We start from the raw sequence: 25,518 nt of genomic DNA, 5'->3' as shown, positions 1-25,518 counted from the left end.
GCAACTTACCCTTAATACCATTCTGCTCCAAATTTTACAGTAGTCTACCATGCACAACAGTGTCAAAAGCTTTCCTGAAATCCAAGTACATGATATCAAAATTATTTTCTGCATGCATCCAGTTCCTTTGTAACCACATCATAGTATCCAATCAAATTTGTCAGACAAGACTTTCCCTTAACAAACCCATGCTGTGTCTGAATTATTGCTGCAGCCCTGTCTAGATGATCCTGCAATGCATCTTTAACCAGTGACTCCATTATTTTACCCAGAACAGACGTTAAACTAACTGGTCTATAATTACTCATGTCACCCTTTGATCCCCCTTTGTGAATTGGGGATACATTTGCACATCTCCAGTCCATGAGTGACTTCCCCTGAGTCCAAGGATGCTCTCATAATTATGGCTAAGGGTTTGCTTAGTTCCTTTTCCACCTCCTGTGGAAAAGGAACTAAGCAAATACTGGATAGATCCCATCCACCCCAGGTACCTTTGTTATGTTTAACTTCAACAATTTCTCCTCCACTTTACTCTGAGTTATTACAAAATTATTAAGCACCCTGTGGCAGTTTGATAAACTTCAGGCATTTTCCCTCGCTTAATAACTCATGTGTGAATGTAGATGCAAAATACTCATTCAGTTTGTCAGCTATCTGAGCAGGGTAAAGGGAAGCAGTTTCACTTTCATAACGGTCATCAACAGTTGAAACATCGATATAAAGTGGACCAATCTGAGATATCCCCTTCCTTTTAGAGTTTATATAAGTAAAGAAGTCCTTGCTGTTTTTCTTAGCATCCTTTGCTAAAGATTTCTCGTAATCTGCCTTCGCTTGGCTAATCTCCTTTGTGACTTGATTACAGACTAGCTTATATCTGCCATAGGCTTCTGTGTCACCTGATAATTTATATGCATCCCATGCATTTTTCTTCTCTGCCACGAGTCTCATTAGTTCATTTGACAACCATTTTTGACTAAACCCGGTAGTAGTTTAATTTATTTAAACTTGAATTTATTTTTAGTAGCTTCCACAATTAATCCCTTGAATCATTCCCACTTACAATTTGCTGTTGGTAACATCATCAGTTGGTCACATTGTACAGAATTTAAAAACTGTCTGAGACCACTGTAGTCACCTTTAAGGAAGCAAAAAGCCTTCCCTTCACCTACACTTTGATCACTGCCATCTAGTGGTTCCTTTATCTGCAAATTCTTAATGCATGAATAAGCACTGCTGATAACCGGATCAAGAGTATTACCCTCTCTGGTTGCTCTCAAACATGCTGCTGCAGAAAACAATCATCCAATAAATCCACAAAAGTCTTGCTAGTGTGCGAGTTACCAACCTACAAGTTCCAGTCAATATCTGGAAAGTTACAACCCCCCATTATAAGACATACTGATTTACTTGCCCTCTATTTCTCTGTACAATTGTTCAATGTACTCATTAGAGTCATTAGGCCTATAACATACTCCTCTTATTTTTGCTTTCCAAGTGCTTATGTTGCACCATATTGACTCAACATTGCACTGTCCATCTATGTTAACTGGATGTCTTTATTATATTGGTTTACGTTTGCGACTACAATGATAATAATAATAATGACTTTTCTCTGGGTAAGAAAGAATATCTCCTTTCTAACAGTATAGTGTTCCAAAAATTGCAAGATTTTGCTTCTGCAGTGTTTACAAGAAGAAGACAGATGCTTTGAGTTTGAATAAGTAATGTCTAAATATTGTATATTTTATGTATGGTATTGCCTAACTTGCTATCTCTCTCTCTCTCTCTCTCTCATTATTTTATTATATATACACCACAACAAGATTTTTCCCCTCCTCTGGAGTGCTCCTCCCAAGAAGATTTGTTTTTTTGTTAGTTAATTGGTTTTTAGGAGCATTAGCAACTAAGGCCATATTGCTCTGGGGATATGCAGTGGTCATTCCCTGACCTTTCTGCATTCTCCGTATTTGGTGGTTATGGGCTCGAACCCCGGTCTAATCAAGAAGTGTGTGCTACGCACTGCTGCTCCTGCCCACCTGCCTACGGAGGAGCCCCCCTCCAGAAGGATTTGGCCTATCCTCTGGCAACATCAAGTGCATCAATGTCTCTAAGTGAGACAGTACAAGCTTTACTAGGACTGGCCCACCTTCCCATGGTATGGCCAAGTATCCAGAATCATCTCTCCAGGTGACTGCTGCTTCTGTGTAGCCAAGTGACCAGAACAGTACAACAGAATACACACACAAACCTACACTATTCACATATCTGGCCTTTTACAGTGGTACTGTTCTTCACAGAGATACGAGGTATAGTTGAACTGACATTCTAGGACCCACCCCTTACAAAAACACACATCCACATTCCACTACCATCTAAAAAGAATTAGAGGGAATTACCTTCTCTGGCTTACTTTCAATATCTAAGAACTTGACTACCACCCTCCCTTGCCTTGCTTCTTCCGGATGAAATCTGCATGTGCAACAATAAGCAGCATGATCAGTCAGAATTAATGGTATTATTAGTAATCATAATTTGAATGACCATAACTTTGAGAATCAGATATCAGTGGAAAGAAAGAAAAACATCTCTTTAGTAGCTCGCTTTCTGTGTTTTGTGTAATAGTTTTAATTTGTTATAAGTTGGTAGTTCTGACAAAATGGATACAAAGCAGAATAACTTTTCGTACACTTCTGGATTCAAACTGAAGGTATTAATTTACATTAAATAACATGGAAGCACAGCAAATTAAAGACATTTCAGACCTGCAACCAAAAAATTATACCTCTACTTGTGAATATTTTTTACCAAAATTTTCCTTCTAAAATCTAGTGCATCTTATCATCCAACAAATATGATTCTATTCACACTTCATTCATTTTAATTACATATCTTTATATTGTATTCTTTTTGTTCTTAAGCTGCTCTGAAGCTTTCAAGAAGAATATAATATAAGTGCTTGGAGATTTAATTTATAATCTATTTTATTATTTATCTTTTCCACACTTATACTCAACTATATCCCATTAATAAATATTTAACTGTAAAGTTTTAGTATTAACAGTGGCAAATGATGCAAGAAAGCAAGCTTACAGAGCATAAGTCAAAAAAAAAAAAAAAAAAACAACATCCCTCCCTCCAAGAATTTGTCTAGTTCTTCCTTGAATTTATTTAAACTACCCATTTCAACAACAGATGGAAGTTTATTGCCCCACCACATCGAAAATTGTGGATAAAAGGTGCCGCTGATGCCCATCGGGTGGTAAAAATAGAAAACAACTGATAATTCCATTGGAAAAGGGTCCCAAAAAGAGAAGGTAATGAGCAAATTGAGAAAATGGCTAGCAAATGAAAGGAAAGAAAAAAAAATAAATAAACACATAAATACCCCACAGTTTTAATACTATTTTGCTATTAGTTCTCATGCTAACAACTACATCACATGAAATGTTTTCGCTAAACATGTCAAAATTTAAATCCGGTACAAAAATTCAAAATTGTGGATTGCCAACCATGGAAAAGATATTACCACAGATGGCATTATTGTTCTGTGTTGTTTGCAAAAAGAATGTTCCATACAAGGAAAAACTGCAGATCAACCAACACATGAAAACAACATCACACATTATGGCCAAGCAAAGGAAAAGCAAGGAAAATTTCCAGAGCAGTCACTTTTAACCAAGCCATGTACTTCAAAAGAAGAGAAATGTGTTTTCAAAGGATTTATCTTGCGCTGGTAATCAGCAAAATCCCTTTTAATAAGTTAAACAATTGAGTCCAAGCAATTTTTGAAAAAATATTGTATAAATCAAAATATTCCAGACAAATCTACCTAGAGAAAGGATTACCTTAACACTATTTATGATGGCATTATTTGCAAAATTTGTCAAGATATCAGAGAAAACTACATTTGGATGTCCATTGACAAAATGACAGACATTTGTAGCCACTATATTGCACATTTTATACATGAAAAATTAGATGCAGAACCATCACGTCCTTTCTTGCTTTTAGGCCCTCGAAAAAGTGAATTACTCTACAAAAGCAAGATATGTGATGATTCTTTACAGTTATTATAATCAGAATCAACCCATAGCGAAAGAGTCTGCATTTTTGTTAGTGACATTGCTTCTGCTTCTTATATGGTAAAAGCCATTTCTGCATTATAAGTTTTCTATCCAAATCTGATTCATGTTACTTGCTTATTAGCCCATGGCTTACATAGGCTGGCAGAGGCAGTTCAGGAGAAATTTAGTGAAATTCACAAATTTATTTCTAGCATAAAAATTTTTTTGTCAAAATCGCCTTCAAGAATAGCAACTTACCTACTCTTCCTCTCCCACCTGATACTGTTCTCACAAGATGGGGAACACAGTTACAAGCAGAATCATTTTATGCTAAAAATTTTGTTTCTATAAAAGAATTTGTTGATTCCTTGGTTGGTACACATTCAGCAGCTATTGCTAAGGCAATGCTTTCTGATTCTTTGGCTGGAAAAGATTTATTGTTCATCCAGACCCATTTTAGCCAGTTACCTAGTTGTATAACCAAACTTGAAGTGTGGGGAATTTCTTTTGAGCAGTGCGATTGGAGAGATGGAAAAGGTTGAATTGCAAATTTCAGCTGTGCTTGGAGGCATAGGAGAAGAAATAAGAGCATACAATAATGTTTTAGAAAAGAACTCAGGATTTCACATTAAATAAAATTGACAAATTTATAAATGGGAAAGAAAATTAACTCCATTTCAAGTGGAGGCTTCAAAATCTCACATTTTTAAATACAGCTCAGTCACTTCCATAGAAGTAAAAAAATCATTCTCTGCATATAAAATCTTGGACAATAAAAGTCACAAATTTACAATGAATCACTGATAAATATATTGTGTATTGTAACAAAAATTATTCCAGGTGTGAGTCTGAAATGGAAAGCTTTTAAAAAAAGATGGAAATTAATGGAAATTATGGGAAGGATGTTTCAATCCCAGGGGGCTCACATCTGGTGAGTATGGGCTTGGCAAACCCAGGGTCCTGAGCTGGATATCATCATTCTTCTCTTCTTGGCAATTCCCTTTTACTTCTGACACACTCTCTCTCTCTCTCTCTCTCTCTCTCTCTCTCTCTCTCTCTCTCTCTCTCTCTCAGGGCAACATGGGAAATTTTTCTTTTTTGGCTGGTGCAGCATAAGCCTCAAGCTTCCTTGCACCATATGGCTAATAATAATCACATGCATCTCTCTGAGACATGCATCCTGGAGTCCATGTTTCACTTGGATAACCATTATACATAATTATCACCATCAACATCAATTTATGGAAATTTAAGAGATACTAATAACCCAATCATTTTCCAATCTATTACCTGATAATTTAAACTAATAACTTAATAATTCTATTCTATTCTATAATTTTCCAATCTATTACCATTTTAACTAATAACCTATTCATTTTCCAATTTCATAGCCATATACACTATTTCTACAGGTAGTTTTAGAAATATTTATTTTGAAATAAATGATTTCACTTTAACTCTGATAACTATAGATTTCTGAAAATGAATAACAATCAAGGTTGAATTTTTTTAACCATAGCTCTATTCACTAACAACAGAAGTAAATTAAATTTGAAGTTTATCTAAGTACAACATACAAAATATATTAAAAAAAAAAAAACAATATTGTTTATATTTCTTGGAACAAAGAATAATGTGCAAATGCTTTTATAAATAATTAATGTCTCTGGAACTTGATAAGCCACGGAAAAAGCATCTAAACAGATCACCTTCTGACTGTTGAACTTCCCAAAAAATCACTTTCAAAAATGAACTTGAAGAAAAATTACAAAGAAAAAAAAAATTAAAAGCACAAAATTAAAATTATATTTTACTTCAATATTTACCTTTCCAGGTATGAAGCAGCACAAATTCATATCCACATATTTCATAAATGTCATTCCTAATAAAGACAGTCTTGTTTCAATTGCAGTCAAAATGTCACAATGTCGAGCTAATGGGTGTTTTCTTCGTTCTGATTCCCTCCTTGGAAGTTGTGCTTTGACATTCCGAAGACAGGATGCATGAAATTTTTCAACTTTCAGGAAACCTTGATTCAACAGTCTTTGACAACACCTATCAAATTTCTTACAAACCTATGTATAGGAAAATTTAATTTTTTTTCACAAAATAGCTAAGAAACATCAATTATTTATAATACAAGCTATTCAACATGTAACTTTTCTTTAAGGATCTACCTGAATAGGATCCTATTTTATCAGTAAACTGGGTAGCTAAATGTTAGAAACAAAATCATATTTTATTTTTCTTTTGTTTTAATGCTAAGAAAATTACATCAGTAAGAATTATGGAAAAATTACTTCACAAACTGGTGAACAGGCCCTTCCTTTGGAACAAAGTACATTTTAAACTCTTTAAAATCTAGCACCCTTGGGATTGAGAGGCATCAGATATTTGAATTTCAGAGAAGTATACCTAGCAGTTGAGCAATTTTGTAAACACACATTTAAATAAATATTCAGCACTAACAATGGATCTTATTTACATCTGTAAACATTTATAATAAAAGGTAGTGCCAATGGTTACAAGTGTAAATAAGTTTAATTTGTTAAATTTAAACAAATGACAATATAAAAAGTCAAAGCAAACTTCAATGTGTACTGTAATGTCAATTGTAAATGTTTGCATTGTACAATATCAGAGAGAGAAGACCAATGGATATGATCAGAATTAAAATACTCTTGCACTGAAGGAGGAAAAAACTACTCTTCTTAAAGAACAATTACAGTATGTATGTGCAATCATTATTAACACTTGTCATACAGCTAAACTGTATGGCAGCAAAACCCCTGATTGTGGGGAATTAAATCTATTATTCTTTGTGTGTATTAATAAAAGAGATTAACCATTGATTTAAAGAAGCATACTTTTTTTTTTTTTTTTTTTTTTGCATTTACATTGGGCATTTCCATTTGTCTTTACTCACAACTAATCTGAAGTGATGTCAAATTGACCACCATATCACACCAGCACTTTTTATTTAATATGGCCTGATACATACTGGTGTTCAAAGAAAGTGCATCAAGGAATTTCACATTTCAAACATTTTTTCACGATTATTAGTTACATTAATGACTAGCATCACAAATAGAAATATAAACAAAAGATATCTATTAATAGTTAAGGCAAAGCTAAGTAATATTTGACAGGTGAGCTCAAAATATTCCAAAATGAGCATTTGCAACCTTTATACAACAGTTTTGGTAAACACAACAATCATGGCTGAATGTTATCAGAAACACTCAATTTGCTTCAGTTTATCATTTTAAATGGAAAACAAAATGAAAAGTTCACCATGTGCAAACTAATATTTAGCTGAACCAGCTCTGGCCCAGATGACAGCCACACTGTCGAGGCATTGACAAGATCAATTTCTGAAGATAATCAATTGATAGTTCGTGGTTCCAAACACGAATTATGACTTCCTGAAGTTCACAAAGGGTCTTTGTTTCTTTCTGGCAACTGCAGATTCCACATGATGCCAATGGTTCTCTATAGGATTCAGATCTGGGCTGTTTCCTAGCCAGCTAACAGTTGTAATGGACCGTTCTTCCAACCAATTTTTCACCTGTAAACAGTGGTGAGCTGTGAATAATTTAACAATGGGCTTGCAGTTTTGCCGACTTTTTGATGTGAAAAATCCTTGGCGATTCCTGCCGCGGATGATGTCATGGAAATGACATCATCCGCGGTAGGCTTCAATCAGAGGCACTTCCCACGTTCACACTACTAGTCTGCACCGAGCATTCACTAGTAGTGTGATTAGAATGGGTGACGCCGACCGGGCTAGCCAGGTGGGTAAAGTGCTGCCTGGCAACCCAAAGGTCGCGGGTTCGAATCAAAGTACTGCAAAAACCTTGGGAGGTGCACTATGGCCACAGAAGCCGATGCGCCAACAACTACAAAAAAAAAAAAAAAAAAACGCGTGACGCATTTTTCGTGACCAGTATGATATCTCGAGTCAGCCTGGTCATCATGCCACCCTCTCCTCTTTACAATGATACCTGGATACGATAGTATCTCGAGTTCTGTTTCGATTTTTTTTTAATAGTATAACGTCACAATCATACTTCCTGAAGTAAGCATGACTGCAACAATACAAATATTTGCAAAACAATTTATTTTTTCATCTTGCATTTTCGTAACATTCCATTGTTAGGTGCTCCAAACAGCTGCGTATGTCATTTCAACTACAAGGTCGGTACTTCAATCGATGCTATTTTCTAGACATTAGATATGTTGCAATCGCAGGTACACATCAGTTACTGTAGTTATCATAAATCCATTGTATCTTCTTGTCTTCCAGAAATTATAAAAATTTGCGAATGTTCAATAAAATATTTACAATACAAAAGCTCTATTATTTCGTAATCAATGTCCAAATCAAAATACCTAAAAGAAACATGAAATATTCACATAAAACCATCTACCATGCATGCTTGGTACACGTGCCACTTTTTTATTCGTCTCTTTTTTTTCACAACTAGGGAAATATAATGGATATATATTTTTTTCATGATAAAATTTTAATATTGTGAATAAGAAGTAACACGAAATAGTTCCCATATCACAAAACATTCTACAATATAAAAATAAATATTATATAAAAAACAAAAACTCTTCTAGAAAAGGTACACAATAATAATAATAATTATTATTATTATTAGCTATAGGTTCAAGGAAGCCCGAGGCTCATGCTGGACCAGCCAAAAAAAAAAAAATTTGCGAGTTACCCTGAGAGAGAGAGAGAGAGAGAGAGAGAGAGAGAGAGAGAGAGAGAGAAGGGAATCACCAAAAAAGAGAAGAATAATGATATCCAGCTCAGGACCCTTAGTGTGCCAAGCCCATACTCACCAGATGTGAGCCCACGGGGTCAAATCACAAATTACATAAAAAAAATTATTACACAAATATTGAAGAAAAATTTATTCTAAAAATTGCCATATACAATTTACTTCTTTATTAATATTTGTTGTCGATCTTCTGCTTTGCTCAAGCTGAGTGATGATTACAGAGGAATGATTTGACATAACAATCTGGATCAAACTGAAGCAATGGTTTTCCATTTAGATGTATGGTCAACATTATTCATTCATTTATACAATATTATTCATTACGCTGCAAGCACTGCTAATTGCAGTGGTTTCAAAGATATTTTTGGCTTTTATAATTGAAGAGTGAATTTCACTTGATTTTAAAGATAAACTGTCTTCGACAAAATCTCTAAAATCATTAATTTTTATTTCATATTTTATCAGAAAACTTAAATTTCTTATTCATTTTTCACTGTCTTGCCACGGAGACAAAAGCTATTTCGTATTCCACGATTCCAGGTAGCATATGTTTAAAATTTCTTTCAATTCCTCATCGTCAATAGTATCATTGTTTTCTTTATTTAATTTAAAATTACTCTGTTGCATTAATAACGTGTCACGAGGTAATTTTTTAAATGTGTTCTTACTTTCGATTCCTTCAAATTCTTTCAACTTCAACATGCTCTCAATTTTAGCTTCATAATTTCCTTCAGAATTTTTAAAATTAGCGATAGCATTGATAGTCAGAATAATTAATTTATCTGTTTTTACTATAGTGATGCTGCGACTTTGTAAAGCTTCTAGTTAAGGTAAGAGAGCTCCTGCAGGATGCCGATCGTTAGTGCTAAATCATTAAGAAATTCCAGATTGAAAAGTTGGTTTAATAATACAGAATATTTAATTAACTTTCTGATTCAAAATGTTTGCACAAAGCGGGATAATTTCTCCAACCATCAATTGCCGTCCATAAGCTACAAGCTGCCCATTGTAGCCCGAACACACGACCAATCTTTATAGTTTCCGCACCAAGTTCTTTAGCAATCATCTTTAATTCACGCTGGTTTTTTGGAGAGTTTTTAGATAGTTTTTTTATTATTGCCTGTATGCCATTATATTTTAGAACATTTTCTGCACAGTGAAAGCCTTGACAAAGTTTCAAAATCTGCCAACATTTCCTCTTTGTAAAGTTTATATAATATCTTAGTTGCCTCAATCACCCCCTTCCGCTCAACGTTACTACTCTCACTAGTTCTTTGAATACAGTGCAAAATGTTGGAATCGCACAAATATTCTGTTACTGTGACCATGTAAACATAGACAGGAGGCATTTACTGGAAGGCAAGGATCACTCACTTCTCCAAAAAACATATGACTTCTTGTAGGAGTAAAGGGGAACCACAACACAGGTTGACCAGAGGCTATAATCCGTGTCGAGAATCTTCTTAATCCTCTGACTGGCTATGGAAAGCATATTGACTAGCACAACTTCTCGGTGTGTGACTGCAGAGGTTTTATGGACACCACTAACATTGTGAAATGGTAATCCCTTTCACCCTTAACTCGCGATTTCTAATTACTTAAATTGTCTAAAGGCCAGATGTAAGAACAATGCATACAAAGTTGTCTCTCCTAACCCATTCTTTACATGGAAAATTTTTTCGTTCACCGGAAACTATTTTAAATGTAATTACCAAGGGGGTATCAAAAAAATTCGCTATAAAGAGATCGTTAAACAGAAATCTGACTGTAATTAAATCAAAAATGAAGCAATTTTAAAATTCATAACCGATCAATTGCGCCATTAAAATGCTGGGAATGGGGCCCCGCTTTTCCCACTGTAGTTTTGGCTCTAGATACTCAATAATTGCATTCAGGATTTCATTTGTAAAATAAATGATCATCTCAACAATGGGCTCTCGCGAGCCCACTATAGCTCACCACTGCCTGTAACGTATGTAAACACATTACTGTCGAACCTCTAATGCAGAAATGAAGCTAAAGTAACTACAGAGGTACCTACTTACACTTTTCGCCCGATGACAAGGAGAAAAGCTGTCCTGAAAGATGCAGTTACTTGACAGGTTGAAATGGTCTTAATGGTTGGCAGCAGTTTGCCTTCCAATATAGCCAGGTATCCACTGGCATTTATGGAACCTTTTATAAACTGCAGGTGACCTACTGATACAAAATACATCTCCATATCATTTGGCTGGTAGCGAATTTCACTGTAGACACCATAAAGTCTGGATGGTATTCTTCAACACATCTACAGTGAATTGTTTGTCTCACATCAGAGCCATGCAGGATGAATTTCTTCTCATCCAAGAAAATAACTGACTTCCACTGCTCAGAGGTCCATTTGACATGCTCTTACACCAAATTAATTGGGCCTTTTTCATTTTTTGTGTAAGGAGGGGCTTCTTAGGACTATGGACTACAAGTCCATTTTTGAAAAGGTGTCTTCTGACTGTTACTGCACTTGCTATCACTCCTGTACATTCTTCCCATTCCCTTTTCAGCTCAGACAAAGAAGCTTTACGGTTTTTCAAGGCATAAGCGGTTCAAACCACAGCCTTGTTTTGGCGTACAGACTCCTTTGCATCCGGTTCCTTTTTTCCTATCAGCAGAACCAGTATTCTTGACTTTGGAAAGAAATCTACTCACTGTTGACTGATTACAAAACACTCTATAAGCAATATGACAGGAAGAACATCCTTCCTCATGTAAAGCAACAATAGCTCTCTTTCTTCGTGTCGTCAACTGCACGTAACTCGCCATCCTGACACAAGCAAGGAATGACTGCAACTCTTGCAGAGCGTGCTTATATAGCTGAAAGTAACAGCTGATGCAATATTACTTCACCATGTACACGTGTCAATCTTATCTGATGCAATCGATAAGAAATATTGCCATATACTTACGTCATTCGGATGACAATTACAATTTTAAGGGGTGATGCACTTTCTTTGAACACCAGTGTACTGTAATTTGCAAAAGAAGTGTTCCTAAGTTATGTAGTTCTGAATGAGTGATATCACTAAAAGGGTGAAATGAAACCTTTTTTTTCACAGATCAATAAATGTGATCATTGATGAGTGCCAGGTTGCTTTAATATTTCTGGACTGCAAATCGTATTTTTTTTTTTTTTTTGTAAAATGTGCTGGATTTAATTCATGTTTGAATCAACACATCAAAAATATGCCACTGGTACATTAAAATATACTGTTATTAGCATTAGCAGAGGCATTTGATGCAAGAAAGCAAGATTATGCAGCATCAGCCAAAAAATAAAATAAAATAAAATAAAATAAATAAATAAAAAAAAAATAACCACTTCCACTTCTTCACCCCTCTATTCGTTCGAAATACCTGTCCAGCTGAGCCTTAAACCTATTTAGGCTATCAACTTCCACGACAAGGGATGGAAGTCTATTCCACCAACCAACCACCTGCTGGCTAAAGGCAAATTTCCTCACGTCTATCCTACATCTGTCTTTCCTCAATTTGAATTTATGCCCTCTCAGGTGATTATTCTGAGCAAGAAAGAGGAAGAATCCCATCAGCATTGAGCATGCTCAAACCATTCAAGGCTTTATACACCTCTATCAGATCACCTCGCCGGTGCCTAGTCTCCAGACACTGTAATTTGCAAAACGTAAACCTTTCTTCGTAAGAGCATCCCTTTGTTCCATTCACTAATCTTGTTGCCCTTCTCTGTACTTGTTCCAGCATCTCTACATCCTTCTTGAAATGAGGCCTCCAGACCTGTATACAGTACCCTAGGTGCGGTCTGACCATTGCCCTATACAAGGGAATAATCACCTCCTTATCCCTGCTAGAAAAATTCCTATATATCATTGACAATACACCATGCTACTCTTGCAGCCCGTCTGCACTGCTCAGAATACTTCATATCTGCCGGCACAACCACCCCCAGGTCCCTTTCATTCTCTACCACTGTCAGTGTAGTACCACAGAGTTGATATGTTGCTCTGTGGTTGCTGTTTCCCATATGTAGTGCTTTACATTTGTCAATGTTAAACTTCATTTGCCACCTCTCTGCCCATCTGCTCAACCTTTCCAGATCCTGTTGCAGTAGCATAGTGTCAGTAGTGTCCTTGACAACCCTACCCACCTTCGTATCGTCTGCAAACTTGGACATTAAGCTTGATATGCCATCATCAGTATCATTTATAAATACAGAAAACAATAATGGACCCAATACTGAACCCTGAGGGACTCCACTAATAACATCAGTCCACGATGTGCAGTGTCCATTGACTACCACTCTCTGTCTTCTCCCCCTCAACCACCCCTTTATCCATAGCAGCAATTTGCCTCCAATGCCACACTGCTCCAATTTGTGCAGCAGTCTTCCATGTGCAACAGTATCAAAAGCCTTTCTAAGATCCAAGTATATAATATCAAAGTTATTCCCTGCATCCAGTTCTTTTGTGACTGCATCATAGTATCCAATCAAATTGGTCAGGCAAGACTTCGCCTTAAGAAAACCATGCTGTGTCTGAGCTATAACTGAAGTCTTGTCTAGATGATCCTGCAGTGCTTCTTTAACCAGTGCCACCATTAATTTTCCAGGAACAGAAGTTAAACTAACAGGTCTATAATGAGAGCTTCCTTGCTTACTTCCTTTAATATAACTGGATAGATCCCATCCACCCCAGGTGCCTTTCTTGTATTTATCTTCAACAATTTCTCCTCCACTTTACTCTCAGTTATTACAAGATTCTCTAGCTTACTGCCAGAGTTGAATACACCTCTGGCATCCCCCTCGCTGAATAACTCCTCATGTGTGAATGTCAATGCAAAATATTCATTCAGTTTGTTAGCTACCTGAGCAGGATCATCAACAGTTGACCCATCGATATCAAGTAGACCAATCTGATTCATCCCCTTCCTTCTAGAGTTTACATAAGTAAAGAACTCTTTGCTGTTTTTCTTTGCATCCCTTGCCAAAGATTTCTCGTAATCTGCCTTCACCTGCCTAACCTCCTTTGTAACTTGGTTACAGATCAACTTGTATCTATCATAGGCTTCTGTGTCACGTGTTAATTTGTATGTATCCCATGCATTTTTCTTCTCTGCCATATGTCTCATTAGTTCATCTGACATCCACTTAGGCCTAAACCTTGAACAATATTTCTTAGTTGGTATGTAAATCCTAGTAGCTTCCAAGATGAGTTCTTTGAATGCTTCCCATTTTGAATTTGCTGTTGGTAACATCATCAGTTGGTCCCACTGTATAGAATTTAAATACTGTCTCAGTCCATCATAGTCGCCTTTACGAAAGCAATAACCCTTCCCTTTACCCCTGATGGTAGTTACCTCTTTGAGTAAATCCCACTTCAGCACACTGTGATCACTGCCACCTAGTGGTTCATTTACCTGCAGATTCTTAAATGCATGAAGAATCACTAATGACAATCAAATCAAGAGTATTACTCCCTCTAGTTGCCTCCTGAACATGCTGATGAAGAAAACAATCATCCAATAAATCCACAAAAGCCTTGCTAGTGTGTGAGTGACCAGCCCCCAAATTCCAGTCAATATCTGGGAAATTAAAATCCCCCATTATAAGACTCTCTGATTTACTGGCCCACTCTATTTCCCCGTACTGTTTCTTATTATACTCATCAGAGTCATTAGGCCTATAGCACACTCCTACTCTCAATTTTGATCTCCCAATGCTTATGTCACACCAAACTGACTCGACACTGCACTGTCCAGCAATGTCGACTAGCTTCACTTCCTTGGATTTTATGTATTTCTTAACTAATAGCATAACCCCTCCTCCCTTCCTATCCTTTCTGTAGACATTGTACTCCCCAAATTCCAGTTCTGTATTCCTTATATCTGTCTGACACCATGTCTCTGAAATCCCCACAATATCTGCCTTTGATGTTTTGAGCAATGCCTCAAATTCATCAAATTTATTTACTAAACTCCTTGCATTGGTGTACACGCAAGTATACATGCACCTGTTCTTTTTCTTAGCTACCCTAACACAACCTATGTGTTTATTTGTACCCCAATGATTCCCAGCAGTCTCTGAAATATCCTGCATCTTATTTTCCACGCTGCGGCTCATTCCAATAGAAGCAGTGCAGAATCACTTTCACCTCTGCCAGTGGCTATTGTTAATCTATTAGTCCTTGTATCCCCCCCATCTAGCAGTTTTCCGACCCACCTAACACTGCCTCGATAGCATCAGTAAACATTCTTGCACCCTTTCTATTTAAGTGTATCCCATCCCTGTAGAAGCAGTCTCTCCTGTTAAGTACAGACCAGGCTGAAAAAAATTCTACCCCTTGAGCCTTGCACAATCCTTCTAGGGCCGAATTACATTAGCATTAGCAGAGGCATTTGATCGACAGGGCTCTCATCATATACTCCCTCCTATTGTGTCTGGGCAGAATTGCAGACACTTTCAAATTCAACCCTATTATTTTTTTTTCTATCAGTGGTTGAATAAGCTGTTGCACTAATGCATTCCTAAATATCTTAATTATAATGAACTAATTATTAAGGATAATTATCTGAGCAGAAAATAAAAATATACAGTAAACTCCCATATAACAACATGGGAATAAAGTAAACTCCCATATAAGCTTTCCCACTTATAGTGCTCTTTAGGGAGAGTTTCTGCAAAAGTACTATAACTGCAGTTTACTGTATATGGTGCACAGTTTTTTTTTTTTTTTTGAGTCACACTATCTTAACCAAGGCAAAGTTCCATCTGATCTGTGTAGTTTCATTATGCAGCTAATGCACTTGTATCTTTTGAAATGTTAGCAGCAGTTGGAATGAATCTTACTATCATTCCAGTTATTATAAAAATCAAGCTCAAAGTATTCAGGTCAACAAAAATCATTCAGTAACAGTCGCATTGTTAAAAATATTTCAAAATATTCTTATCCAAATATCAGGCAAAAGTAAATGTATAATAAATACATCAAAAGTGATGCTTTACAAGATAAAGTACATACAAGTGAATATGCTATTGAAATTCAGAAATGGGATTATTATGGTCTATTATTACAATTATTATTATGGATTATTACTAGGCTTATCATTGGTGCCTCCATGGACAGCAGCAGTGCATAGCACATGCTTCCTGATTAGACCAGGGTTCGAGCCCATGACCACCAAATACGAAGGATGTGGAAGGTCAGGGAATGACCACCGCATATCCCCAACTGGGATAAAGGGTGAGGGTTGGCTTCAGGAAGGGCATCTGGCCGTAAAAATTTCATGCCAAAACAGTAAAAATGCTGACCTCGTTATATAACAGGAAAAAGGAGAGAACAAAAAAAAAAAAAATACTAGGCTTATCATTATGGATTATTATTACTAGACTTAATATTATTCCTAGGCTTCACAGATTTTTTCCATATATGATCAAACTTCAAAATGTATGATAATAATTGACAGACATAATGAGGTTCACAGAAAGCACTGGTTCAGTCTAGCAGCCTATCTAACAGCCATCGTGCAAAAACAAATTTTTAAGACTGTTTCCTTGAAATGTAAATCATACTGGATCTTCCAATGATGCAACATCATAACCTCAAAAGACTAGATGAAAAGATGAGAATATGCAGAATATGGAGACCAAACAGTTTTTGCCACTTAAATCTTCAATTTAACCTTGGAGATATATTGTTGTAACCTGGGCACCATTACTGCTTGAAATTTAAATATTAAAATATCTTGCATGTTAATGCTCACTCACTCTGATCAACAGTATTTAAAAGCTCTTTAATATGCCAAATCACATTTATGTAAAATTGTACAAATAAAATATGTATTAACATACGACATATATCAATATAACACACAAATACATATATGAATACAAATATAAATAAAACATTCAAATATTGTAACAATTAAAACTGACAAAACCAACTGAAAATGTAAGCAGAAGCTTTCAATATATAAATTAAAGCTGCATAAGTATGATTTGGTTATGCAACTGTATACTGACATTTTTCATACCCATTATCTGTAAATAATGATTTTCATCATTATCTACAGATTCCAACGTGCCCATTTCATTTCTTCATCCTCCCCCCCCCCTTTTCAGGTTTCCATCAGGTGGTTTTATTGCAACACAATGAGGTTCAAAGACATAGTGAATACACATTCCCACCTGTTTATAATGTCTCTCACACTGCCCATGCATAGCTTTCAACCAACGTTAACATTGTCAATCACCTTCATATAATTACTGAAAAGAATTTGCGGTGTCCCTGTTCTAAAACAGCTGAAATAAAAATAAACATTATATAGATCACCTATATGGTATTCCAACCTATCTTTGAAACCCCTTCTTATCATGCCAATATATCTCTTTACATACCTCTTTAAATCTTTATGTACTAAAAAAAATTGTAGAGAGATGCAATTTTTGGAGAGAAATATGGTTAGTAATTTTTTACTAGTAAATGTTAATTGAACATTGTACTGCTTAATTCGTCTATTTGTTGAAATACTCCAAATCAGAGTGGAATGCAAGGTAAATTATATTAATAATGCATTCTTCTTGTCCAGGTCTCTGTCTAGCTAGGCCCTCATATTTGTTCAAGATCCGATTACACACACAGATCTCTCTCCACACTTCCATTCCTGTCTGATCTTCTATTGCAATGACCAGCCACAGCCATTAAAACCCAAGCAGTACTGTTTTTATGGACTGAAACATGGAATGTGAAATAATCTGAATTGTCAATTAATCAATTGAATTTATTAATCTTATTAATTTTAATTATTAATCAATTAAATTGTATTTAAACGGAAATGATTCCTCAGACTAGAGTAGAAAAGCAACAGGAACAAAGTAGTGGGAGTGCTGTGGCTTGAGGGAGAACCGAAGTGGGCATTTCTCCAATGCATCACAGCCTAAAAAAATGTGTAACTTGTGAAACACCTGTGGACCTTTCTGGACCAGGACATGATCTAGCCAAGGAGGATATCTGCAGAGAGTAAGAAGAAATTGGACATGAACTCAACATTCTGATGGGCATCTATGAGAGATTGAAGAGTATAGTAGATGCCCTCGAAGGAATTAAGATGGGGCCAGGCCTATCAAGCTCTCAGCTGCCCAACTCAAAACCAGCGTTCACTCTTGTGCATCAGGTAAAACAGTGGCAAACTTCAAGGCAGGAAGCACTGGTCCCACAGGAGCTAATTATTTCGGTGTGACTCTATTCTCAGGGAAATTGGAAATATATTGTGCAAAAAGGACAGGTGGAATAGGACCAGGGTATGTTTGCCAGAAGCAAAAGTTGATGAAATTGTAGAGCAGATATCATCTTTTAAGAGCATAAAAGGTGATATTGTTGTACATGTTGCCACTAATGATAGTAAGAGTAGATGTGCAGACTTATTTAACGAGTGCAGGTCAATGTTGAAAAACAGTCACGAGTTAGGGTTAAATTTGAGAATGTCGGCAATTCGGCAAAGACACGATAGAAGGGAGTATATGATGAAAAAGAGTATGTGTGTGTGTGTGTGTGTGTGTGTGTGTGTGAGAGAGAGAGAGAGAGAGCGAGAGAGAGAGAGAGAGAGAGAGATCTGTGGGTTTTCTGAAAAGAAAATTCAAAGTTATGTTTAAAACTCAACATAGTTATTAGTATGTATTTTTACATAAATACATACTAATAACTTTATCATTAATTAGCAATACATAGAATGAATAATTTGACCAGTTCCAGAGAGTTCTCTTGCAGACTCCCTGGAACTGGTCTCTGGACCCCTAGAGGTCTGCGGACCAAAGTTTGGGAAATGCTGGTATCACGCAATGGACAAGCCACACCTTGAGTACAGCGTACAAGTATGGAGGCCTAATTTTAGGAAGGATGTAAAGTTGCTAGAACGAGAACAGAAAGGGCAACAAGACTACTGGGTGGGGTGCTAAACTTCAGTTCTGCAAATTTCAGTGGCTGGAGACTAGGCACCTGTAAGGTGGGTCTGATTGAGGTGAATAAGACCTTGAATGGTTTGAGCAAGCTCAATGCTGATGGCATTCTTGCTCAGATTACGCACCTGAGGGGGCATAAATTCAAACTGAGGAAAGACAGTTGTAGAATAGATTTGTGGAAATTTGCCTTTATTAAGTGAGGAGTTGATTGCTGGAACAAACTTCCATCTGTCATTGTGGAAGTTGATTGCTGGAACAAACTTCCATCTGTCATTGTGGAAGTTGATTGCTTAAATAAATTCAAGGAAGAACTGGACAAACTTCTGGAGTGAATGCATGAATGAAATGGGAAGTTTTTTTTTTATATTTGACTAATGCTGTCAAATATAAAAAAAATTTGACTAATCATATGCCTCTACTAATGCTAATTACCACTTACCTAGTAGTGGGGATATCCTCTCTTTGCCAGCAGTATGGCCATCATACAGCAAGACATTATAAAGCCTCTGAACATTGCAGGAGACATTACGCTAGATCTGTCAATCCATGGTGCTGGGATTACACTGGACCTAAAAATCTGAAAAACCAGGACCTGTGAATTTGGCAGACAAGACAGCACCTCTGACCACTTTCATGTTTGGCAAACCACTTGAACAAAACAAGCAATGTGGCAAAGAGCATTATCCTGCTGGAAAACACCTGCACCATCCGGAAAAACAGTCACCAGGAAGTGTATATGATCAGACACAATGGACAGGTAGTTATTAGCATTTTGAGTGAAATCTAGGGGTATGAGGGCTCCAAAATATTCACAAGGAAACATTACCCATACCAAAACACTGCTGCCAACTGCCTGTTTATGTTGGACCAGGACATGAGACTGATTCCAGGTCTACAGTTTGTCACTTTCCTCCGTCTACCATTCACACAGAATAGCAGGAAATGCAATTCACTGGAAAATACAATTTCTGTTTCTGTCATGAATGGTTCAATAATGCCATTCAGATGCAAACTTTAGGTACCTATGGCAATGAGTGACATAGGCATGGGTACCTTGAACAGGCTCCTACTGTGGAGGCCCATACAGAGAAGAGTTCATTGGATTGTGGACTTGGAAACATCACTGTATTAGAGGGAATGAGCAGTTAATATACAATCCTCCACCTTTTTTTTTTAGCTGATACTATATAAACTTGATTTCTTGAATCATTTGCCCCTACTAATATGTTGGAGGAACAGGAAGATAGCCTTACCAATGAAGAAAGGGGTTTCAGCATCATCTGCTTGGGATTAAATAAACTAAACACCGATGGCATACTTTCTCTACTTCAGGAAACCTCCCTCCCATCCAATTATCACCCCATTGCACTTACTTTTACTCTTCCTAAAGTAAGAGAGAAATCTATCAACCGCGAACTCCTATACTATCTAGAAATCTTCCATCCAATGAATGATTGCAAATAAGGATTCTGTCACTGTTGACCCATTAATGATATACTGTCTAATTAGCATTAGTTGTGGAATTTGCAATTATTAGCAATGCTTATTAGCAATAATTGGGGAGAAAATTGAATATACTGAATTATGCAAAGCCATTAGAAAGACTCAGAGAGGACTTTTTTTTTTTTTTTTTTTTTTTTAATGTAAACCCCAAACACAAAAGGTATCAAAACCTATAGTACTTAGTACCATGCATGGGTTGAAAGAGAAGTATGGAGGGAATGCCAGAAACTTTGCTCTAGAGACTAAACATGGGTTTCACCACTTCAAGCCTCCAATAAGCAAAGTGGTCGTATTGCACCGGTCGATGAGTCATCTACCACCTACAGAGGACATAAAATTTAATAAGAAATCCAAAGAAGTAAAAATTAGTCAAGAAACACTCGTCATGATGAACCGAAGACGACAAATGAAGAGCAAGAAAAACACTGAGAGGAAGAAAATTGAGTATACTGAGTTATGCAAAGCCATTAGAAAGAGACTCAAAGAGGACATAAGAAGATTTAACATTGTGGAATTTGCAGAATCTCAAGGACTGTCAGTAATGAACACTTTTTTCAAGAAAAGGGTGAACAGAAAGTGGACATGGAAGAATACAAATGGATTAACAACTAATGAAATCGACTTCATCCTCACTAACAGAAGATATATTGTGAATGATGTTATCGTCCTGAATAATGTAAATGTTGGAAGTGATCACAGAATGGTAAGATGTACACTTGATATAGATGTAGGAAAGGAAAGGAAAAAACTGACTCGAGTAAATAATACAAAGGTCTTTGAGATAACAGAAGAGGAGAAAAAGTAGTACGTACTGGAACTTAAGAACAAGTTTGAGCTTCTGCAGACTGCTCAGGACCAAGATATCGACAAGGAATATTACAACTTTCTGAAAGTGATAAAGCCCAAGAAACCTATAGGGAAAAAGAAATCCAAAGAAGAAAAATTAGTCAAGAAACACTTGTCACGAACTGAAAACGACAAATGAAGAGCAAGAAAAACACTGACAGGAAGAAAATTGAATATACTGAGTTATGTAAAGCCATTAGAAAGAGACTCAGAGGACATAAGAAGATTTAACACAAGAAAAGTAGAACAAGCATTAAGGGAAAACAAAGGATTTAAATCAGCAGCCATGAGCAGTAATACAGAAAGACAAATGATACTGAAACTGAAGAATAGCGATGGTGTACTTATAAACAGCAGAGAAGGCATAATTCAAATAGCAGAAGACTACTATAGAGAATTATACAAGGAGCGAGGGAATGATGCCAGCAGTGGGGAAGATGGATTGCAAAGTAGCAACACATACGACATACCCGATATTCTTCCCGATGAGGTAGAACATGCATTGAAAAAAATGAAGAATCAGAAAGCCCTGGGAGAAGATGAAGTTACTGTAGAGTTGTTAAAATTGGCAGGAAGAGACATAACACAAAAACTGGCAAGACTCTTCACAAAGTGCATTAGAAAAGTGTGACGCCTAAGCAGTGGAATAATGCAGTCATAGTTTTGCGGCACAAGAAAGGAGATAAATCAGAAATTGGAAATTATAGACCAATTAGCTTGTTATCCCATATCTACAAGTTGTTCACAAGGGTCATTACTAACAGATTAGAAAGAATACTTGATGAGAATCAACCGAAAGAACAATTTGGCTTTAGGACAGGATTCTCAACTATTGATCACCTTCATGTAATATCACAGCTAATGAAGAAAGCAAATGAATATAAAACACCATTATGCCTGGCATTTGTGGATTATGAAAAGGCATTTGACTCCATACAGCATAAGGCAATGTTTCGGGCACTGGAAAGACAAGGCATAGATACCCCATATATTATGATTTTGAAGAAAATATATGAGAGTGCTACCTCCTTTATTAGACTAGACAAAGACAGTAGCACATTTAAAATCGAGAAAGGAGTTCAACAAGGAGACACAATAACTCCGAAGCTGTTTACTGCTGCCCTTGAGGACGCTTTCAGAAGATTAGACTGGTCGCAGAAAGGAGTCAATGTGAACGGAGAATACCTAAACCATTTACGATTTACAGATGACACTGTGGTCATAAGCCACGATCCCAAAGAATTAGAGGAAAATCTTAATCAGTTATGCACAGTTAGTAAGGATTTTGGACTAAAGATGAATATGGCTAAAACAAAAGTAATGATGAACAAGTATGCCACAGAAAGGAAAATAATGATTGAAGGAGCAGTAATTGAAAAGGTGGAGTCATATACTTAACTGGGACAAGTTATTAGCTGTAATAATGATAAATGGCTGGAAGTCAAGAGAAGAATAAATTTTGGATGGATAGCATTCAGGAAATATAGTCACATACTGAAGAGCAACATCCCAGTTTGTCTGAAACGTGAAATAATGAACCAATGTATACTCCCCACCATGACTTATGGAAGTGAAACTTGGGCACTCACCAAAAGAATGGAAGAGAAGCTGAGAACTACACAGCAAAGAATGGAACGAATTATATTGGGAATCAGACTGTTAGATAAGAAGAGAAACACATGGATTAAGCAGCAAACTCAAGTAAAGGACATTCTTATCAAAACTAAAGGACTAAAATGGTCTTGGGCAGGACACATAGCTCGAAGATGGACTAAGATTTTTTTTTTTTTTTTTTTTGATTTGGTAGTTGTTGGCGCATCGGCTTTTGTGGCCATATTGCACCTCCCAAGGTTTTTGCAGTACTTTGATCCAAGCCCGAGGCGGGAATCGAACCCGCGACCTTTGGGTTGCCGGGCAGGTACTTTACCCACTCGGCTAGCCCGGTCGGCAATGGACTAAGAAAATAACAGAATGGTACCCAAGAGGAGCTAGACAAAAACCTGGAAGACAAAGGCGGAGATGGATAGATGAAATTCATGAGTTTGTGGGTAGTAAATGGATGGCCAGTGCTCAAAACAGAAGGAATTGGAAAGTTGCTGGAGAGGCCTTCATCCTGCAGTGGATTGAAAATCGATGATGATGATGAGGCATATGATGCAAGAAAGCATCATGTGCCATCAGCAAAAAAAAAATTTAAGACTAGTTCAGCCTTAAATATATTTAAGCTATCAACTTCTACAACAACAGATGGAAGTCTGTTCCAGCAATCATGTACCTGCTGGCTAAAAGCAAACTTCTGCACATCTATTCTACAAGTGTCTTTCCTCAATTTGAATCTATGCCCCCTCAGGTTCTTAATCTGAGCAAGCGGAAGTATCGAGTCATCATTCAGACTGCTCAAACCATTCAAGGCCTTATACACCTCGATCAGATCACCTCACAGGTGCCTAGTCTCCAGATGCCACAACTTGCAGAACTTAAGCCTTTCTTCTTAAGAGCACCCCTTTGTTCCTCTCACCAATTTTGTTGCCTTCTCTGTACTTGTTCTAGCAAATCTACATCCTTCCTAAAATGAGGCCTCCTGACCTGTACACAGTACTCAAGGTGTGACAATTGCCTTATACAAAGGGATAATCACCTCCTTGTATCTGCTAGCAAAATACCTATATATCATTGACAAAACTCAATGACCTGCTCTGGCAGCCAGTCTGCACTGCACAGAGAATGTCTCACAACGATTATAAAGCAGTTACTAATCAGTCCAAACTAGATTTTGAACAGGCTAAAAGTAGAACACTTGCTTCTTACGCTAATGGTAGCTAAGCATTCTGGTCTCTTGACAAAGCTATTGGCCGCAACTTTTGCCCATGTCTACTCTCATCTCTGTCAAAACCAGATGGTTCTCTTGTCGCTTCAGCCAAGGATAAAGCTGACCTGCTAGTATCCCATTTTTCTTCCAACTCATGTATTAATGATCTTGGTAAAATAACTCCCACCATTTCCAACACACTCCATTCAATGCCTCCTGTGGTCTTCCATTAAAAGGATGTCAGAAGGATTTTGACAAAACTTGATGCTCAGAAAGCTCCAGGTCCTGATGCTATTGTTACACATGTTCTCAAAACCTGTGCAGGCTCCTGAACTTACTGCTGTTCTTTGCCATCTTTTTTTCATTTTCTTATTCCAAAGGTGTTTTTCCTTCTGCTTGGAAATTTGCTCATACCCAGCCAGTTCCTAAAAAAGGTGACAAATCCCTTCCATCCAATTACTGTCCCATTACAATTACTCCCATTACTTGTACTCTTTCTAAAGTATTGCAGAAATCAATTGACCGCTAACTCTTAAACTACCTAAAAACCTTCTGTCTGATCAACAATTGCCAGTATGGATTCCGTTCGTGTCGATCCCTAGTGATATTCTAGCTTATGTTACCCATTTATGGAAAATGTTTGGTGAAACACAAGAACCTTGACATATCAAAGGCATTCAATTGTGTTTGGCATTCTAAACAAGGTCTTCTAAACAAGCTTCCATCTTATGGTTTTCCAACTGCTTTTTGTAATTGGTTATCCAGTTTTCTCACTGATCGCTCACTGAGGATGATGGTAGATGGCTCTCAGTCTTCTAACTTCTCCACTAATGCTGGTGTCCCGCACTCTTTTCCTCATGTATAGTAATAACCTTCTTCCATTGACTGGAAATCCTATCAATAGTTTTGCCGATGATAGCACATTGCATTCCACTTTCCATTTTGAGAAACCTTGCCCTGCTCAATCAGCTTCAACTTCTCATATATCCGCTACCAATTCCTTAAATGACGATATCTAGGTAATTCTCCAGTGAGGCAAAGACAACTTAGCTGATTTCAATCCTTCTAAAACTCAGTCTTGTCTTATATCTCACAAAAAGGATTCTTCTTTGCCTATGCTTATCTTTGGTGAGACTCCAATTTCTAGGCAAAATGATCTCTTTTAGGGATTACCTTTTGTGTTTGGAATAATTTGGGAATTACAAATATTGCTTCCTCTGCAATATCAAATAACTTGATTATCAAATAACAAATCTAAAAAACTTGATTTTCTCTTTTGCTCTTGGCGTTACTTTTCTTGCAAACAGCTCTTCACTCTGTACAAATCACAAATCCGCCCTACGATGCAATAAGTTCCCACATCTGGGGCTGTGCCCCCAAAACGTCTCTCAGGCTTCTAGATTCCATTCAGAAGGGGCAGTTAGGTTAATTAATGACTCATCTCTAACAGAGTCTCTCCACTCACTGTCTCACTGACGTTACGTTTCTGCTGCATGCCTTTTCTACAGATACTTCCATGGGCACTGTTCTGAATTGACTTCC

At 36.9% G+C, this 25,518-nt stretch overlaps 1 protein-coding gene across 1 annotated transcript in view; it reads right to left on the bottom strand.

Moving 5' to 3' along the window:
* Positions 1–25,518, bottom strand: part of pall (F-box protein pallbearer) — a 141,425-nt gene that overhangs the window by 108,089 nt on the left and 7,818 nt on the right. The window contains exon 2 of the mRNA XM_090375333.1: positions 5,891–6,139. Coding sequence (XP_090231459.1) covers positions 5,891–6,139 — 249 coding nt within the window. The remainder of the gene's footprint in view (positions 1–5,890; positions 6,140–25,518) is intronic.

This window comes from Mastigoproctus giganteus, chromosome 6 (assembly GCF_048544385.1).
Source record: "Mastigoproctus giganteus isolate SK-2022 chromosome 6, ASM4854438v1, whole genome shotgun sequence".
Lineage (NCBI taxonomy): Eukaryota > Metazoa > Arthropoda > Arachnida > Uropygi > Thelyphonidae > Mastigoproctus > Mastigoproctus giganteus.
This window is presented reverse-complemented; position numbering and strand designations above follow the sequence as displayed.